The sequence below is a fragment of the Chelmon rostratus genome, chromosome 17 (genome assembly GCF_017976325.1).
Source record: "Chelmon rostratus isolate fCheRos1 chromosome 17, fCheRos1.pri, whole genome shotgun sequence".
Taxonomy (NCBI): domain Eukaryota; kingdom Metazoa; phylum Chordata; class Actinopteri; order Chaetodontiformes; family Chaetodontidae; genus Chelmon; species Chelmon rostratus.
The window spans coordinates 19712570-19729872 of NC_055674.1; the positions used below are offsets into that span (position 1 = coordinate 19712570).

Sequence of the window (17303 nt, forward strand, 5' to 3'; positions counted from 1 at the left end):
TCTGTTTTCATCTCTAGCTCTTACGATTTTTAGTTGGCGTCTGGTTGTTTGGTGCTGGTATCGTTGGTGGTGTTGTGCTTGTGTAGACGAGTATTCTGCCATGGTTTTGATTTCTTGCCATCTTCTGGACGAACCCAGTCAATAATTTGCTCACCCCCCCTCCTCCACACCTCCTCCACCCACCACGGACCACCCCTGTGGAACCTCTCACCTCAAGCTCCAGCTCCCACTCCTATCAAACCCTGTGGTGATTATTATTTTTCACACCTCCATAAAAGATGCCGACCACATACATCATTCCTTTGGTTGTTGTTTCCCACCACCTCCTCTCCCCCCTTCCACCATCGCCTCCCCTCCTCCGTCATGGATATTTTTTTGGACCTGGCCTCCCGAGCTGCGTCCTCTTTTCATTCCGTGTCTGCGGATTATCGCATGTCGCCCTCCTGACCCTATTTGTGTTGTCTGCAGCCAAACGGGAGCGGCCAGAGCAAAATGCCAGGCTCCTTCTTGCTGCCTCCACCTCCCCCAGTGGCCCGCCCAGTGCCCCTCCCTATGCCCGACTCTAAACCCAACAGCACGCCCCCTGATGGCGGACTCTCCTCGCCCGCATCTCCGTGTAAGTGACCCCGCAGAGACCGCTCTCAAAACCAAACCGACAACAACAACAACAAAAAAAAAATCTGAAACTCCCAACCCTCTCCAGTGAAAAGACCCCCGCCATTGTTCTTCTTCCAACTTCGTGCCATCACTGTTCCTGTGTATCCGACATCTCACCTCCCTTAACCATCGGAAGGCTGTGGAAGCAAGCGCAGGATAAAGTGTGGAGCTCTGTAGAGTAGATCAAGTCCACCAGAGATCTGGTGAGGAATGTGTCTCTTAATGGACTGCTGTGGTGCTCATCAGGGTTCTGTGTTAGGCCCCCTCAGTTTGAGCGGCTTCACATGTTGAGCCCACTCTGCGTTGTCTGGTGTGGAAGCTGCATCACCAGCCCAGTTCTTCTAAATCCTCCTCTCTTCCCCTGCTGGACTCATTAGCAAAACTTGTTTTAAAATAACAAAAAGCTTTTGATCGTTAATTTTCACTTGTGAGGAGCACAAATTTAGGGCAGTTAATTTATATGGACTCCACAACAATGCAGTAGAAATTGGGACGTTGGTGGAAAATTTGTATTCATCTGTTTTTTGGTGATTTGAGCTTCTTGGTGGGATCTTTTTTTTTCTTTGTTTGTTGATTGTGAAGCGGAACAGGGTGTGTTTTTAAGTGTGAAGAGGTGATGTCAATCCAAGCGTGGGGCTTCTCTCACTGTGCATTTGTCTTCCTCACCTGTGATAGGAGGGGCACTGGATGGAGCACTTTAATTTTTTTCTTTTTAGCTTCCCCTCAAATTTAGTGTTTGCGTTTTACCCCCCAGTCAGCGTCTCAAAGTCTTTTATGTCTTATGTATGTTATTCCAATTCTTAGAAACACATGGATGTATATTGTATATGTCCATCCACATAAATCTCCAACTTCTCTCTCTCTCTGTCTCTCTCCTTCTTGTCCTTCCCTTCTTTCCTCCACACAAACACACTCACATATGCACAACTCTGCACACCGCATCCCGAATCCCTCAGCGAGATTTCAAATGCTGGAGTCCGTAGGGTACCTCAAACTGCCCTAAATTTGTCAGAGACTTTGATGCCAGTGGGTTTTAACTGTCCCTGACTGATCCTCGGTGTTAGGATTCTGGTGTGCTCAATCACTTCAACTGAGTTTGTCAACGGGATTTAATCACTCAGGGAGATCTAAGTTTGCATGCCAGATTTTGGCAGACTTCTCTGTGGAGTTCGAATGACCTCAATGAAATATAGCAGTACTTTCTGTAGTACTAAGTGATTTTTTTTTTTCTGTTATTTAACAACAGTGATCTTGTGGGTTTACCGTATGTTATTAAATCTTAAAGGAATGGCCTGACATTTTTGGAAATACACTTATTCACTTTCTTGGCAAGAGTTACCACTCTTATGTCTGTATGATAAATATGAAGCTTAGCTTAGCTTAGCATAAAGGAAGCCCGACTATGTTCAAAGGCAACAAAAAGCCACCTACTGACACCTCTAAAACTCACTAATCAACACGCTATATTTTGGTTTAGTTGGTACAAAAACTGAAATGTGTAAAAACGACACATTGTGGTTGTTTGGAGGCTGAATGTGTTGGACTATTTCTTGGCCAGACCTGCTGCTTTCTAGAGTCTTGCCATTTTTACACTTCATTTTTTGTACAGATTAAACAAACTAGATATAACTGGTTAATTAGTGAGCTGCTGGTAGGTGGATTGTTGCTACCTTTGTGCTAAGCTAAGATAACAGGCTGCTAGCTGTAGCTTTCTATTTACAGTACAAACATGAAAGTGGCATCAGTCTTCCCATCTGACTTTTGGTGAGAAAGCATATATGCATATTTCACAGAGCGCAGCTATTGCTTTAAGATTCTGCAGCTGTCCTCGTGTCTGCACTCATGTCTTCTTTTGTTCTCCTTGTGTTTTTCTAGCATACTCCACGCCAGGCACCACAGCTCCCAACAGGTTTGTCGGCATCGGATCACGGGACAACAACTTTCTGAACATCCCGCAGCAGACACAGGTAGGAATCTGGGACGTAACGACGCACAGAAACTCACTCAGTTGCCTCGTCTCGACTGCGATTACCGGTCAAACTCGAGAAACTTATTAACTCACTGGTTGCACGCCAAAGTAGTTCTTATTCCCTTCCTCCCTGAAACCTGCTGCTGGGTTTCCACCACCTCTCCTCTCACACCATCCCACAGCGCATCATCGGTGTGCATTTGTATATCTGTATTTTACAGAGCGTGTGTGGTTTACCATATGTGCTCAACTGTTTAGTTGGCACATATGGAGCCAACCCTTCAGGCAGCAGGCCTTCTCCCTCGCTGCCTTTTTCACTCCCTCTCCTTGCTACCTCTCCTTTCCCTCCTCTTGCAGAACCCCCTGTACCCCCCCCCCCCCCCTCGCTCCTTCACTTTCTCTCTCTTTTTAGCTTTGTCCAACTCCGCTCTCCTCCCTCCCTCTTATTCGTTCTCTCTGGTTCTGCCTCGTACTTTCTCCCTCTTTCACCTACTTCGTTCCTTCCCTTCGCCGCTCTGCGCCTCATTCATATGCCTCCTCCGTTACCACAGTACTTTTCTCATTAGTGTCCAACCACACCCACCTGGAGCCAGCTCAGCTCTGCTCCCCAACACATGGAAACCATCTGAAACTGCTCGGCTGATCCCCTCCCTTGTTTCCCTGCCCTCTGTTCACTTACTTTTCCTCGCTTTCCATTTCCCCCATTCCCGATCCTTTCTGCCTCTCTGCTCATTATACTCGACTCTTTATTCCCCTTCCTCTTTCAATCTCACTCCAATTATTATCTCTTTTAGCTCCAACACTTTCCATACTGTCAGTTTTTCTTCTAATTCTTCTTACAAATGTCTTCTTTGTTCACCAGTGTACCTTTACTCAGAATAATACCTCGTCTTTGAATGAGTCTCTTATTGTTATACACAGTTTAATACACTGTGTGGCCAAAAGTCTGTGGACAACAAAACATTACATCCGAATGTGTTCTCTGTACATCTTCTGCCAAAATCATGGGCATGGTCATAGGCAGCGTACAGCTATGCCAGCCTCCACTCCTCTGGTGTCAGGATTTCCACCAGATTTCTGAACCTGGCTGCAGGGATTTGGTCCCATTCAGCCACAAGAGCATTATAGTGAAGTTTGACACTAGTTCACCGACTCACTGTTGGCATTCCAGCTCATTTCAAAGGTGTTGGATGGGGTTGAGGTCAGGGCTCCGTGCACGGCAATCAAGGTCTTCCACGGCAAACTGGGAAAACCATTTTTCCACGAACCTGGCATTGTGCATAGGGGCACTGTCATGGAGCAAGAAAGGCTCTTCCCCAAACTGTTGCCACAATGTTGCAAGCGCACTATTGTCTGAAATGTCACTGAAAGCAAAGAAGCCTCAACCAAACCAAGCCCTATGCCAAAAGTAACAAAGGCATATGGTCAGGGGGATCTACATGCTTTTGGCCATGTAGCGTGTCTTCATGTGCTTTTCTTAAACAGCTCATTGATGTTCAATCCTGAGTGTCTGAGACATAATGTCTGAAATATGGTTTCACTTTTCAGGGCAGAACCAAAACACACAGTATTAACTGTTGGCATCTGCCACTCAGAAAATGACACCAGAAGATAAATGATTGCAATACAAAGGGCATGTGTGTATGAGAAGTGTGCATGTGGTGGCTGTGGGACAGGCTGGAGCGCTGCTCACACTGACAACAGTGGGCTCCAACTGCCCTCTAGTGGCAAACATGAGATACTGCAAGCAGGGGAGAAGGGAAACAAGATACCAACGGGGCAGGAAAAGAGGGGAGATGGAGGGAACGTAGCAAACCTTATAGAAGTCACGTCCCGGCCGTCTCGTTACCCCCGGCAACCAGACATGATGTCATAGCGAGTTGATCTTGAATTTGAGAAGGGGTTGCTTGAGAGGGGGCGAGAGTGGGGGGCAGGAAAGAAAAGAGGGTGGTCACTGTCTGCTGCCAAGGATTTAGTGGGAGTGTTCACGGGAGATAGATGGATTGTATGTGTGTGTGTGTGTGTTTGTAAGAGCATACACAGAAGGGGAGAGAGAGAGAGAGAGAGAGAGAGAGAGAGTAACTAAGAAGAGAGAAGTCACAATGCTCAATGCCTGCTGGGACAGTGCCCAGGGGAGTAGGGTAGCTGAGAAGTGCAGGAGGCAGAAGGGGGGCATTCATGCGACCTGTTAGAGTCAAACCAAACAAAAGGCTGCTTCCCTGGAGGCTCAGAGTAGTTTCCAAGGCTTGACTTCTAGAATGTTGGCGCACTAGTCCACAGTGCCAGATCCTGTAGGCCAAGCGGGGCGGCCAACAAGCAGCAACGGTGACCCACTTCTGCTCCCTGCCCGCGCTGAGCGGGAGAAACCCGACGTGAAGATGGCGGGAGTGACGGGGAGCGCCAGACTGCTATCCCCCTGCTGCTGCCCGGCCATTAGTCGCCATTCGCCGCTCGGCCACATCCGAGGCGTACCGCGCTCCGCTCCAGACATGGAGACATGATGGCGGTAGCCGGGCTGGTGGCCCAGACGACCGTTCTGTCACTCACTGTTTTTCAGAACTGTAGGAATGTTGAGCGGCCAAAAGTCAAACCAGTGTACAGTTCAGTCACTTTCAGGGACAAACTAACAAAGACACAACAGAGCAACAGCTGTGCTAGTTTGTCTGTCGTAGGGATTTCTGATATATTTCTTTGTTGCCACGTTCCATCTTGTTAGTAGCCATCCCAGCAGCACAGCTTTTGAGGCGGTCCATCACTTTGGTCCAGACTGAACTGGATGGATCGCAGCAAAATGTGCTATTTTGGAGGATGTTCAGGGTCCTTAGGGGAGAGTTTTATATCCATCCAAGTGCTCACACTTCAGTCCATTCAGCTGTTTTCTAAGGTGTTTTTGTTATTTTGGCCACTACTTGTGCATGCACTTTTACACACACGTTGCTAATCTTGACACTAACGTGATCTCATTCCTCACCCCGTCTTCCCCTTTTCTTTTTTGCAGTCTTGGTTCCTCTGACAAGATCTGTGCACAAACCAGCAACTAGAGTTCTTTCTTTACAATCGGAAATAGAAAAACAGAGAAACAACCCGCAGGACAATAACTGTCCTCCAACCAACCCACCGACCGGCCCTGACAGTACGTCCCACCTGATACAAAATAAAACCAAGCAACGCAGGAAATTACAGCAGCACTATGCTTTTAGAGGAACTCTGGACTCATTTACCCAGTCAGAGGGAGGACCCGTTTCGAGCAAAGATGGATAGATGGAAAGATGAATGGATGGACAAGAGGATGCCAGGATAAAGAAGGGGCAATGGGGACAAACGGCAGCGAGCAGGCATCTCTCCCGAAACCACCGAACCAGCACAACACAGCGGCGAGGCAAGAGGAACCTGAGGATGAAGAAGCGGTCAGCTTCTCCTACTTTGTGAGGACGCATTGCGTCATGAATGGCTAAGAAAATCAACTGCCCAACCAAATCAGGTGTCCACAACACAGGTTTAACACTTGAGCTACAAAGCTTCACCCACAATGAATCCACAGCCTGGTCCAAGCAAAGACACTCTTTGATTTCCAATGAAAGCTGCAGTCCATGCTCCTGTGATGTCTGCCATCACCCCAAACAGAATCAAATTGACCAACGTTTCTCTTGCTCTGAATGACCATTGACTCCACAACACCCGTTTTTACCCTACTACTAACTAGAGAGAGACCATGCCAAAACATATCTTGATTAAGGGTTGCACTAGAAGCTGAATCAATTAACACTAATCTTAACGATGTGCACTATTTACCTACAAGGCATGGGAGGTAAACCAGACTTGCCTATTAAGAGTTTTAAAGAGGAAAAAACAAGGTACAAGAAGCCTTCGCGTGTCCTCGACTCCCATCGTTCAGTTTGACAAATCATTGGCCTCCGCTCATTCTCACGTCTCCCCGCACGACACGCAATCTGTGCCATGACCACAGCATGTATGTACAACTGAAAACACACACACACACACACACACACACGGTTGCCCAGTCAGACCTTTTAGATTGTAGTGTTCATCGGTGGTGGTGTTGTGTGATCATATTTTCATTTCATATGCAGTAAGCCCAGAGAACCTATGCGATTAGATATCTTAACATCACACACACACACACACTGAAAATCACAGTGTGAGTACATCATCACTGACAGTTTTCACGACTATAGACAGCAGCTATCGGTTCCCCCTTTGCCCTCTTGTAATTTAGATGAATGATTTTGTTATCTCTTGTGTGTTCTCTTATTTGAATTTATTCCTTTTGGATTTGTACTATTTTATAATTGTTTTGTATTTGAATGACAGCACCTTATAGAGAAACACAGTAAGAAGCAGGACGTTGAAGCAGAGTTGACAGGGTGGTTGGCTGACCTGGATCAAATAGTACATGCCGAAACTTAAAGAGAAAGTTTGACTCTTGGGAAATGTGCCTATTTCTTTTCTTGCCCAGAGTCAGATGAGAAGATTGCCACCACTCTCAGGCTTGTGCGTTAAATATGGAGATACCACAAGCATGCCGATTAGCTTAGCTTAGCATAAAGGCCAGAAACAGCTAGCCTGGGCTGTCCAAAGGTAACGCAGCTTGTAGACCAGCACCTCTAAAGCTCGTGTTAATCCTGATCTGATCTGTATACAAAAGGAAACGTAAAAATGACCAGTGGCTGTTTTTACGGGGCGTTGAGACCTGCCAGCTGATCTCAGCCGAGAAATATTCCAGCACATGAACCCCGTTTTGTACAGAATGAATAAAGTGTTAGCCGGTGCTCAGACCCAAATCAACCCTACATCATTGGGCTGCGTCGGAATGGGGATTTTGTTCCCTTTGGAGAGAGCCGGGCTAGCTGTCTCCCCTCGTTTTCTGTCTTTGTGCTAAGCTAAGCTAACCAGCTGCTTGCCTTAGCTCCGCATTTACCGAAAAGACACGAGAGAGTCTTTTTGTTTAACTCTCAGCTACAAAGCGAAATAGGGCACTCCCCCACATGGCTTGCTCGCCACGTGCTGTACTTTAAGACCACGCGGTGCAGACTTTTTGACAATCACGGGACGCTCGCCTGCTGAACCGCACAGGTCAGCAGAAAGCTAAAAAGAAAACTACCGTTTGACCCGGGTACAGCTGGCGACTGGCGGCGACATAAGAGTGATAGGAAAACAAACCCAAGGAGGGAAGGTTGCTGAAGATGGGACCCAGAGTAAAAGAGAGAGTAGCTCTTCTTTCTGTCCCTAAAGTTTACCCTGTTGTTTACACTCCCAGACGGGCCGCTGCTCCAAGAGCAGCGCGAGCCACACTGTGGAGCAAAATGAATATGTGACATATCGGGCCGCTTCCAGTGAGGGAACGAGGGCCTCTAAGGCTGGCAGTAGGAGGATCGCCCGTCACCCGGTTGCTATGGTAATCCCCCCCAACAAACACACACACACACCAGCACTCCCTTCTAGCTATTGTGAATGGATGAGCCCTTGATGATCAAAACTGCACTAAAACAATCATGCCAGCCAACCTTGAGAGTTTCTTTTTGGGTAAGAATCACAGTTGATCGACCGCCACTCGACGTTTCAAATCAGTGGATGTATCACTGGGATGGAAACACACTTGTAGAGCACAGATGGCCACTTCTTAAACACACAGACTTCTGAAGACCACTCACCATTAAACAGAACCCGCCCCCCATGCCCGACTGAATTCAAAGGGAAGTCTTAAAAATAGACAATCTGAGGAGGCCTTTTATGCTTTTAATCGTTTTCTACCGTTAGCCCGTACACATTCTGACCGATTCAGTTATTTCCTGTTCAAATTCAGTCCACCCATCCAAACCTCACAAAATAACTGGACTGCCTGGCCACGTTCTTCACTGCAGGGAAACGCAACATAGTTGGCCAACCGACTGGCGACCATCTCATCAGCTTCGTAGAGAGAAACTAGCTCTGCTGAGCGCGACGTTAACGATGGCTAAGGTGATTTCTTTTCTAATCTATGGAAGTGCCTCTGTATTCCCATTATGCAATTTGTCAAACATGAATTCAGGTTCTTTTTCTCACATATAAGCTATAGTGAATGGTGAAAAATTTATGTCAGGAGAGGAAAAAAAAAACAGCGACAGCTCACTAGATAATCGCAAGCATCTTTATATATAATACACATATATATTTATAGATATATACATTTTTTTATTTGCAAGATAAGCTCTGTGGCAGTCTAGTTATTTTTTGAAGCATGGCGTACATCGCACAGTCATAGGATGCATCTCAAAAACCGCTGATTAGAGCTCAAGTACCAGTCTCTAAACCCACTCTCGCGTTAAATGACACACAAGACAAATCCATGGCAAACAACAATAGATACACAGACAGTGATGATAATGTAGTCGAGGGTAAAAAAAAATTAAAAAGAACAGATTAGGTTTCGTTGTTTTCTTTCTTGTTTTGATGGGAAGTATTGTTCTTGAAACTAAATGATGTATGTTGATTGAGCCATGTGCAATGCCTTGGTAGAGGAATTGTTTGTTTGTTAGCGATTGTTTGAGGGTGTCACGAGAAAAGAGGGAAGACCCTCTCAGTTTTTTTTTTTTTTTTGGTTTGTTTTTGAAGTCCACGTGCTCTGGGACTCTAAATACGAGGGCGGCGATAAAAAAAATCCCAGTCTTTGTAAGTAAGTTTGGGGAAATTGTTTTTAAGTTCCTTTTGTGTTTTTTTTTTTCCTTTTATCACTTTTTTAAGAAAAAAAAACTTCATTTCTAACCATTTGTTTTCAGAATGTGGGAGGGCTGAAGGAACAATTTTTCAACTCATAAGATATATATCACTATGAAAACTGGTGCTTTCGTAAAGAATAAAGTACATTCAATCTCTATTATACATAAATAATAATAAACGAAATTAAGTGTTATCATAAAAGCAAATTTTAGGAAAACATGCATTATTCTATTTCTCTTTTTTGTATTTACCGAGGGGGGAGGGGTTCATTCTATGAAAAGGTTGTCGTGACAAAAGGCATTTTTCCCCCCCAACCTTTACACCATAGCAGAGGAGCAGTCGTAGGGAAAAAAAACAAAAAAACAAACCCTGTAAAAAGCTTTTTCCAGACTGTATCATCTTGGATCCTAATGTGGGACAAAGACAAGATCTTCCCCGATTCGGGAGATGCACAAGTATGGATTCCCCTTTCAGAGAAAGAAAGAAAAAAAAAAAAAAAGACCACAAGTGATGATTTGGGTTTGGTGTAAATGTCGCGTTGGTTCAGCGAGAGGGAATTAGCAGCCTCTGTCTGCTCAGCTGGTCTGCTGTCATCAATTCAAGTGAACCCCCCCTCCCCTCCCCTCCCCTCCCCCCCTGCCCTCAATCCCCATCTCCCACTGTAAATGATTATAAATATTTGTTTGGTGATGTAGTGTTATAGACTCAGAGCATCTTAAAGGTTGTCCCTAAAAAGTGCCTTTTGTTCACAGATTCCATCTTGTAATCCTGAGTGCCCATCTCAAAAGAAAAAAAAAGTCCCCTCCTTCATACTTCTATATCTTTCTCTTCCTCTTCTTCGAGCTTTTTAAAGCAGTATACATAGTACTAAAGGAAATTGGTGTGATTTAGTTCCTCTTTTTATTGTTGAATAATTAAGAAAAGCATAAAAAAGCCCAAAAAAAAAAAGATATTTTCTGTCTTGCTTCTCTTCCTCTGTATCTTGTCTTCTGTCTATCTTGGACACTGGAGTAGTCTGTAGCCGCGTAACCCTCCCCCCCACCCCACCCCCACCCACCCTCCTATTCTCCTTTCTCCCCTTTCTCTGAACGGCGGGGTTTCAAAAAAAAAAAGAAAAAAAAAGAATACGCAAAGATTTTTTTGTCTGAGCAGAATGCAGTTAGCTCACATGTTATTCTTGTCTGTACGCTTCACATTGTATTACCATACCCATCTTCTTCAGCTTCTCCATTCAACAGCTAATGTAAGTGAACAAGTTACACCACGGGGCTCTGGGCTGTGCTGAGGACAGGGGCCGGGTCGGGGCGCAGGCATTTGCCTTCCCCCCCTGGGAGAAGTCAATGACAAATCAACCACCCGGCGGAGGGAGAGGAGCACTCGTGGGATGTTTTGGTATTGGGCTCAGGGGAGGGGGATGACCAGTAGGACTGCTAGTGTAGGCAGGTTTGTTTGTAATCCTTGTTTCTATCTATTTATTTTTTTTATAATTGAATTTGGATTTGCTTTCTGGTTCTTTTTTTTTTGTCATTGTTACTGCGTATCTTAGGCGGCAGGATGACGCTGCGTCGAGACCTTCAATTATGCACCTTTCTAGTGGTTGTATGAGACCAGCTATTTAAAGAAAAAGAGAAAAAAATGAAACTGAAAACGACTCGAAGCACCTTATAAGCGGACTGGTTCCACGGCACGGTGACCGAAAGGCTCAGATTTAGCACAATCATGAAGAGAAGTTACACATCGCCTCGCAATATTGTACTGATTCACCACCTTTCTGAATCACAGTGTTGATAGACACATTGACCAAAGTTAAATGCTTCCAAAAGCTGTACAAAACTCCAAGACTTTGGTGACTAATTGAGAAAGCACCTTGAAATTCCACCAGCAAAATTAAGTGATTACAGATTTTTGTCCTGCGAAACAAATTCCAAAATTTTACATATATTTATATATATATCCATGTATATACATATATGTATATATATATACATGCAACTTTTTATTTTTCTCCATCAAGCAAATGAAGCCAGCAACAGTATTAGCAATCAAGCCTTGACAAGTGAAAGCGCCACAGTTGAGAAGCCATATCAGAGACGGAACAGGTAGCAGGGAGCAGAGTGTGTGTGTGTGTGTGTGTGTGTGTGTGTGTGTGTGTGTGTGTGTGTGTGTGTGTGTGTGCTTTGTTGAGGGAGGGTGTCTTCAGTATCTGCCCCTGCACCATTCAAAGAGCCCCAGTCGGACCCTGTGGCCCAACCGTCCGCAGATTCTTCTTTTTTTTTTATTACTTTACTCTGTTTTTAACACGTTTTGTAGGATGCTGGGCCATGTTTAGTGACGTGTAAACTGAGCCCCCCTGGCCGGCCTAACCTCTCGCCTCTGGCCTGCAACACGCCTCCCGCTGTGAGTGCTCCTCCTCCTCCTCCTCCTCCTCCTCCTCCTCCCTCAGAACAGCGTTCCATCCTCAGACACACCCCCCAGAGCCCATGGTGAAATGCATGTGTTAATTACAGTTTCTTTTCCATAATAATAATAAAACACAGTTTGAAAAGAGCAACCCCTTTACTTGATTGAATAAAAGGATGTTCTTGACTGTATCCTGCAGTCTCGGTTGTGATTATTACTGTGTCATGTCAGTGCTGGATTATTCTATGTTGCATTATTAGGTTGTTAACAGTGATGCATCAATGCAGGTTAAGTTGGAGCTACTTTGAACAACTCTATGTAGTTAGGTTGAGTCCAGAATACATGTCTGCATCATCTCCAATATTACACTGTGTGTCTTTATACTGTATATGCGTGAACTTCCTGGATATGTTCACTGTTCCACGTAAGCTTGATGTTCATGCAAAATGAATTTCACAACCTCTGGACTGACCTAAGGATCTTAATCTTCCTCAGTCATTGCAGATGGCAGCGTCAAAAACGTTTGTCTTCCTGTTTATGATTATGAGATTATTTTCATTCAGGTCAAATTAAATGGCCGACGGTTGAGCAAATTGTCACTCGGTGTGTATTTCCAACAGTAACTCCCTCAGGAGTTAGTAGAGACCGTAGACTTCCAGATCTGAAAAGTGACTTGGACCTGCATTCTTTGTAATGGCCAGCAGGGGGCGACTCCACTGGTTGCAAAAATAAGTCCATATGTAAGCTTATGAGAAAATGACCCACCGCTCACTTGATTTATTACCTCAGTAAGCATTTTCCTAATGAGTTTATGGTCTCAATCATTAGTTTCAAGACTTGAAACAGCAACACGTTCCAAACCACCTGGTGATGTAACACTGGGGTTTCACTCGGTGAAGACAAAACAGAGAAAAAGACAAAAGGAGTGAGAATAATGGGCTTAGAAACATGACTGATGTAGCTCTGTCTGCTGGATGTGTAAATCAGCAACTATTTGTTTATTATAAGTGCATTCGCAAAAATCAATTAAAAGACCTTTAAACTGGACAATAACAGATACATGCTTAGTGAGAGACTCATATCGGTTCCTGGGTTTGAGTCTGGCATGAGATAACTGACTATGTGGGAAAGAAAAATGTGAAATCTTTGCTGTCTCCTGCAGTCTGAAAGAAGATGATTGGCAGGTGGCTACAGACCTGATCAGATCCATGTGTGTTCAGTGCAAGATTCTTCACAGGCTGCTTTATCCTTCCCTTGGATCCACATTAGCTTCCACAAAGTGGTCGCTGGTCTTCCTGGGGACTCGTCTCTACATTAAGTACCATTCTGATAAGAGGATGCATTTCCACTGTTTCCTGGAGTGTAAACTGATTTCCAGGTTCCGGGTATTGATTTCCTTAGTTCATTAGTGGGATATTTAAAACAAAAACAAACCAAAACACAAAACAAACAGGTGTTTTCCTCTCAGGCTTTCCCTCCAGGAAACTGCATCTCCCTTCATCACACTACAAACTGGACCTGAGAAGCTTTTTTCCAGTTGATCAAAAGTGTGTCGTGCACAATTGGATCAAAGACCTTCTGCACAGACAGAGAGATATTTAACACCCTGAACGATCCAGGTGGTCGTGAGAGGAGAGCGTGAGCCCATTCTGAAGGTTTGATCACCTTTTCTGGATTACTTACCTGCAGACCTGAAGATTTTACTCCTCAGAGGTAAGCATTTTTCCGAGTGGAAGACCCCTCTGATGACCCCAATGAGACACACGACATGATGTGGCTGCTGCTGATTGGTTACCCTGACCTCACACATACATATAATGGACTGGACACAGTATTTTACTACATTTCATATGATTAATTAACAAACTTGTTTGATGGCTGTTGACAGTAGGTTTCATTCTGTGACCTCTTTTTTTCATCTTGTTCAATTGTGTCTCTGTGGTGTTGTTGCACAGCTGTCTGGGGTGGGGGGTTTTGGGCACTGTTCTGTGTGTTTTATTAGGGTACATTAGCATAAATCAAACACTGTCCCAAACACAGCTCATGTCGATCAATTTCAAGGCAGCAAAGCTGAGCACACAGACACAGGCGAGCGACATTTGACAGCCAGTAGGATCCAGCTCCAACAGTCGGGACCTGCAGGTTGGGTCAACAGGAAGCTCCGGATGTAGAGGTGTTACTGTGGTGACGCAGGCGTCTCCTGCCTCTCGTCCATCACATGCTGGAACATCAAGGCAAGATTGACCACTAGAGGGCCCTGATTGGCTCGATGAGTATTTGGTTTGCATGTTCAGACCAATGGCACCGCCAACGGGCGTGGGGTCGAGGGGCACAGCCACCCCGATGTAATTGCTGGCTCCTCCATGTGGCCCACCTTCGTGAGTCGCCTACATGTCACATAGATGAGAAATGCACAGTCTGTGCCAATTTAATAGCATAAAAATAACATATTGATATTTAGGGGCCCAAATCCCGTGGCCGGTCAGGCAAATAATTCACAGATAAGCTGCAAATATTCATCATGAACTAGCTGCTCATTATAAAGCACTTATAAACGCATAATTCTCCTAAACTATTATTCTCTCTATAACCTTCTCGTTACTGCTTATTGATAGTGAGTAAGGAAATGCTGCACATGTATTACAGTCTTAATAACCTAACGCTAACCACCAGAATGAGGCGGTCTCAGTCTTATGAGTGGACAGACTGTTACACCAAACTCCATTCTAAAAGCAGGTGTTTTATGGTGGGGCCATCTTTTTTTTCACTGTAAAATCTTTGCTACACCATCACTGAGACTCTTCTCTGATTCCCTTCCATCTACAGGCCCAATCGGCACACGTTATTTTCTCACTGTCATTTAAATCAACACTGTAAATATTTCAGAATAGTTCATGGAACTGAAAATAATATGCAGCTGCTTTTGAACGTCCGTCACTGCACCACACTCCGACCCCTCCCCCGGCCTGCTGCTGCACAGCACACAGCCGGATGACAGCCCGCCTCATGGACGGCAGCTGAGCTCTGCCTCATCTCTGGTGCCATCATCGGAAGCTAACCTAGCTGGCAGCTGCCCGCGGAGCTGAGTTAAGACCAAATATTTTCAAGTCTATATACTGCAACAGCACAAACAGAATTCCTGAAACTCAGTTGTGGCTTCTGGTGTTGGTGCACCACCCAAGATCCTCAGTGGATCCTCATCTGTCCACCCCTATGACGAATCACTGACTCAGACTGTGAGTAAGATGATGGTGATGACAGATTACTCTGCTCCTCAACAACGCTCTCCTCTCATTGGCTGTTTCGCCTGTGGTATGTGTTAAGCGTCCTGTGTTAAGTTGAGGCTAACTGCCAGTATTGGCCATATACAGTGCATTCAGAAAATTCATTAAAAAGGAAAAACTGAAATATCACTTTGACATAAGTACTCAGATTCTTTACTCAGTACTTGGTTGAAGCACCTTTGGCAGCAATTACAGCCTTGAGCCTTCCTGGGTGCGACACAACAAGCTTTGCACACCTGGATTGGGAAATCTTTGCCATTCTTCTTTGCAAATCCTCTCAAGCTTGGTCAGGTTGGATGGGGACCGTGGAGGGACGCCATTTTCAGGTCTCTCCAGAGATGTTGGACAGGGTTTAAGCCGGGTATCTGGGTGGGCCTCTCCAGGACATCCACAGAGTCGTACCTGAGCCACTCCTGCGTTGTCTCGGCTGTGTGCTTGGGGTCATTGTCATCTTGGAAGGTGAACCCTCGGCCCAGTCTGAGGTCCTGAGCCCCGTGGAACAGATTTTCTTTGAGGATCTCACTTTGCTCCCCCGAGAGCTCAGTTTCACCGAGCGACCAGCTCTTGGTAGAGTCGTGGTTGTGCTAAACTTTTTCCATTCGAGAAATATGGAGGCCACTGTGCTCTTGGGAACAGCAGAAGATTTTTTGTAGCCCTCCCCAGATCTGTGCCTTGACTGGAGGCAGTTCCTTTGACCTCATGGCTTGGCTTTTGCTCTGATGTGCATTGTCACCTGTGAAGCCTTTTAAAAAGGTGTGTGCCTTTTCAAGTCATGTCCAATCGATTTAATCTGCCACAGGTGGACTCCAACCAAGGTGTAGAAGCATCTCAGCAATGATCAAGAGGAAGGGGAGGCACCTGAGCAGAGTTTGAAGTGTTGTTGCAAAGCGTCTGAAAAATTATGTCAATGTGATATTTCAGTTTTTCCTTTTTAACGAATTTGCAAAAAAAATCTAAAATCCTATTCTCACTTTGTCATTATGGCGTACTGAGTGCAGATTAATGTGAAAAAAATGTAGCATTGGGCTGCAATATAACAGAAGTGCAAAAAGTGAAGAGGGTCTGAATACTTTCTGAATGCTCTGCGTAGAGGTGAGCAGCACATGGAGTGCCAGAAGATTTAGACAACAGGGAAATTAATTTCATGTCATTTTCTTTTATTCAGAATTTAATTTAAGCTTCATTAGAACTCAGATTCAATCAAATCGAATGGTTGAAATTTCCGACCGCAGTTTCCCTGGTGGGGAAGGTAAGTACAGTATGTTTACTCTAACAGAAACTGTAGATGGATCTGGTTCCCACTTATTTCCCTGAAGTTTTTTGGATGCCTGAAAGCAATATTAGAAGGCAAAAAAAAAAAAACCTTTCCTAGACATCATTGACATGTTAGTACAATGTATGATGGCAGTCACCATATAACTGTATAAGGTTGTTTATTCTTAATGCAGCTGAACCTGTTAAGAATTGACCTAAAGGAAACAGAAGTAGTTGCATGATCCTGATGACTCAATCACACGTGACACTGTTAAAACCTCAGGCAGTACACAGATTGACGTGCAAATGCATTTGCATATAACACCTAAGAACGTAAGAGTGAGGGCATTGAATCATTTTGGTTATGCATTTAACTTGTCTTCCCACATACTGGGGGTCAAATCCTGGCAGACTAGAGACATACCAGAGTGTGGGCTGTGCTGATGAGAAGGACTCTCTTTTTGATCGAAATATTTTCCATATATGCTGATCGGCTGCATCTGCTAACAACTGAGACCAGACTTTTACTGAGTGAGACCAGTGGCTGCTCCAGTTTCTCCCTCTATTGGTGTTTTTAATCCTAATAGCAGATGTTATGTTGCGCAGTAGATTTTTATGGGTAGTGTTAATTAGCACCAGAAGCTATGAGCATAGACAAGATAGTTCCACGTTTGAGTAACTTAAAGAGGCAGGCACAGCATTGCAGGGACTGTGATTGGCTGCAATCTGTGCAGCCGTTGTGGAAGGACAGGTGAGGGTGGTACAAAGTGAACAGAATAACCAGATTCTTATTTGTCAGTTTAGTTCTCATTCTTTTCCCCAAACAGACCGACAGACCCCAGAAACATGATCATGATGTCAGACACATACAAAGGGCGGCACGGTCCAGTCTGTGTCTGCAAATTTCATTCTTGGATGTACGTACATGAGGCTTACAGAGGTACATACAAGCAGTTACACACACTGATAATGTTGAAGTGCAGTGAGGAGAGTGTGCTTCCATACGATCCCACTAGAGCATT

At 44.8% G+C, this 17303-nt stretch overlaps 1 protein-coding gene across 8 annotated transcripts in view; it reads left to right on the top strand.

The window, feature by feature from the left end:
• nfixb (nuclear factor I/Xb) overlaps nucleotides 1–11934 on the top strand; it is a 124405-nt gene extending 112471 nt beyond the window's left edge. For all 8 annotated transcript variants that reach the window (XM_041956161.1, XM_041956153.1, XM_041956159.1 and 5 more), the window contains 2 exons: nucleotides 2533–2624; nucleotides 5625–11934. In XM_041956161.1, coding sequence (XP_041812095.1) covers nucleotides 2533–2604 — 72 coding nt within the window. In that variant the 3' untranslated portion in view covers nucleotides 2605–2624; nucleotides 5625–11934. The remainder of the gene's footprint in view (nucleotides 1–2532; nucleotides 2625–5624) is intronic.
• The last annotated feature ends 5369 nt before the right edge of the window (nucleotides 11935–17303 follow it).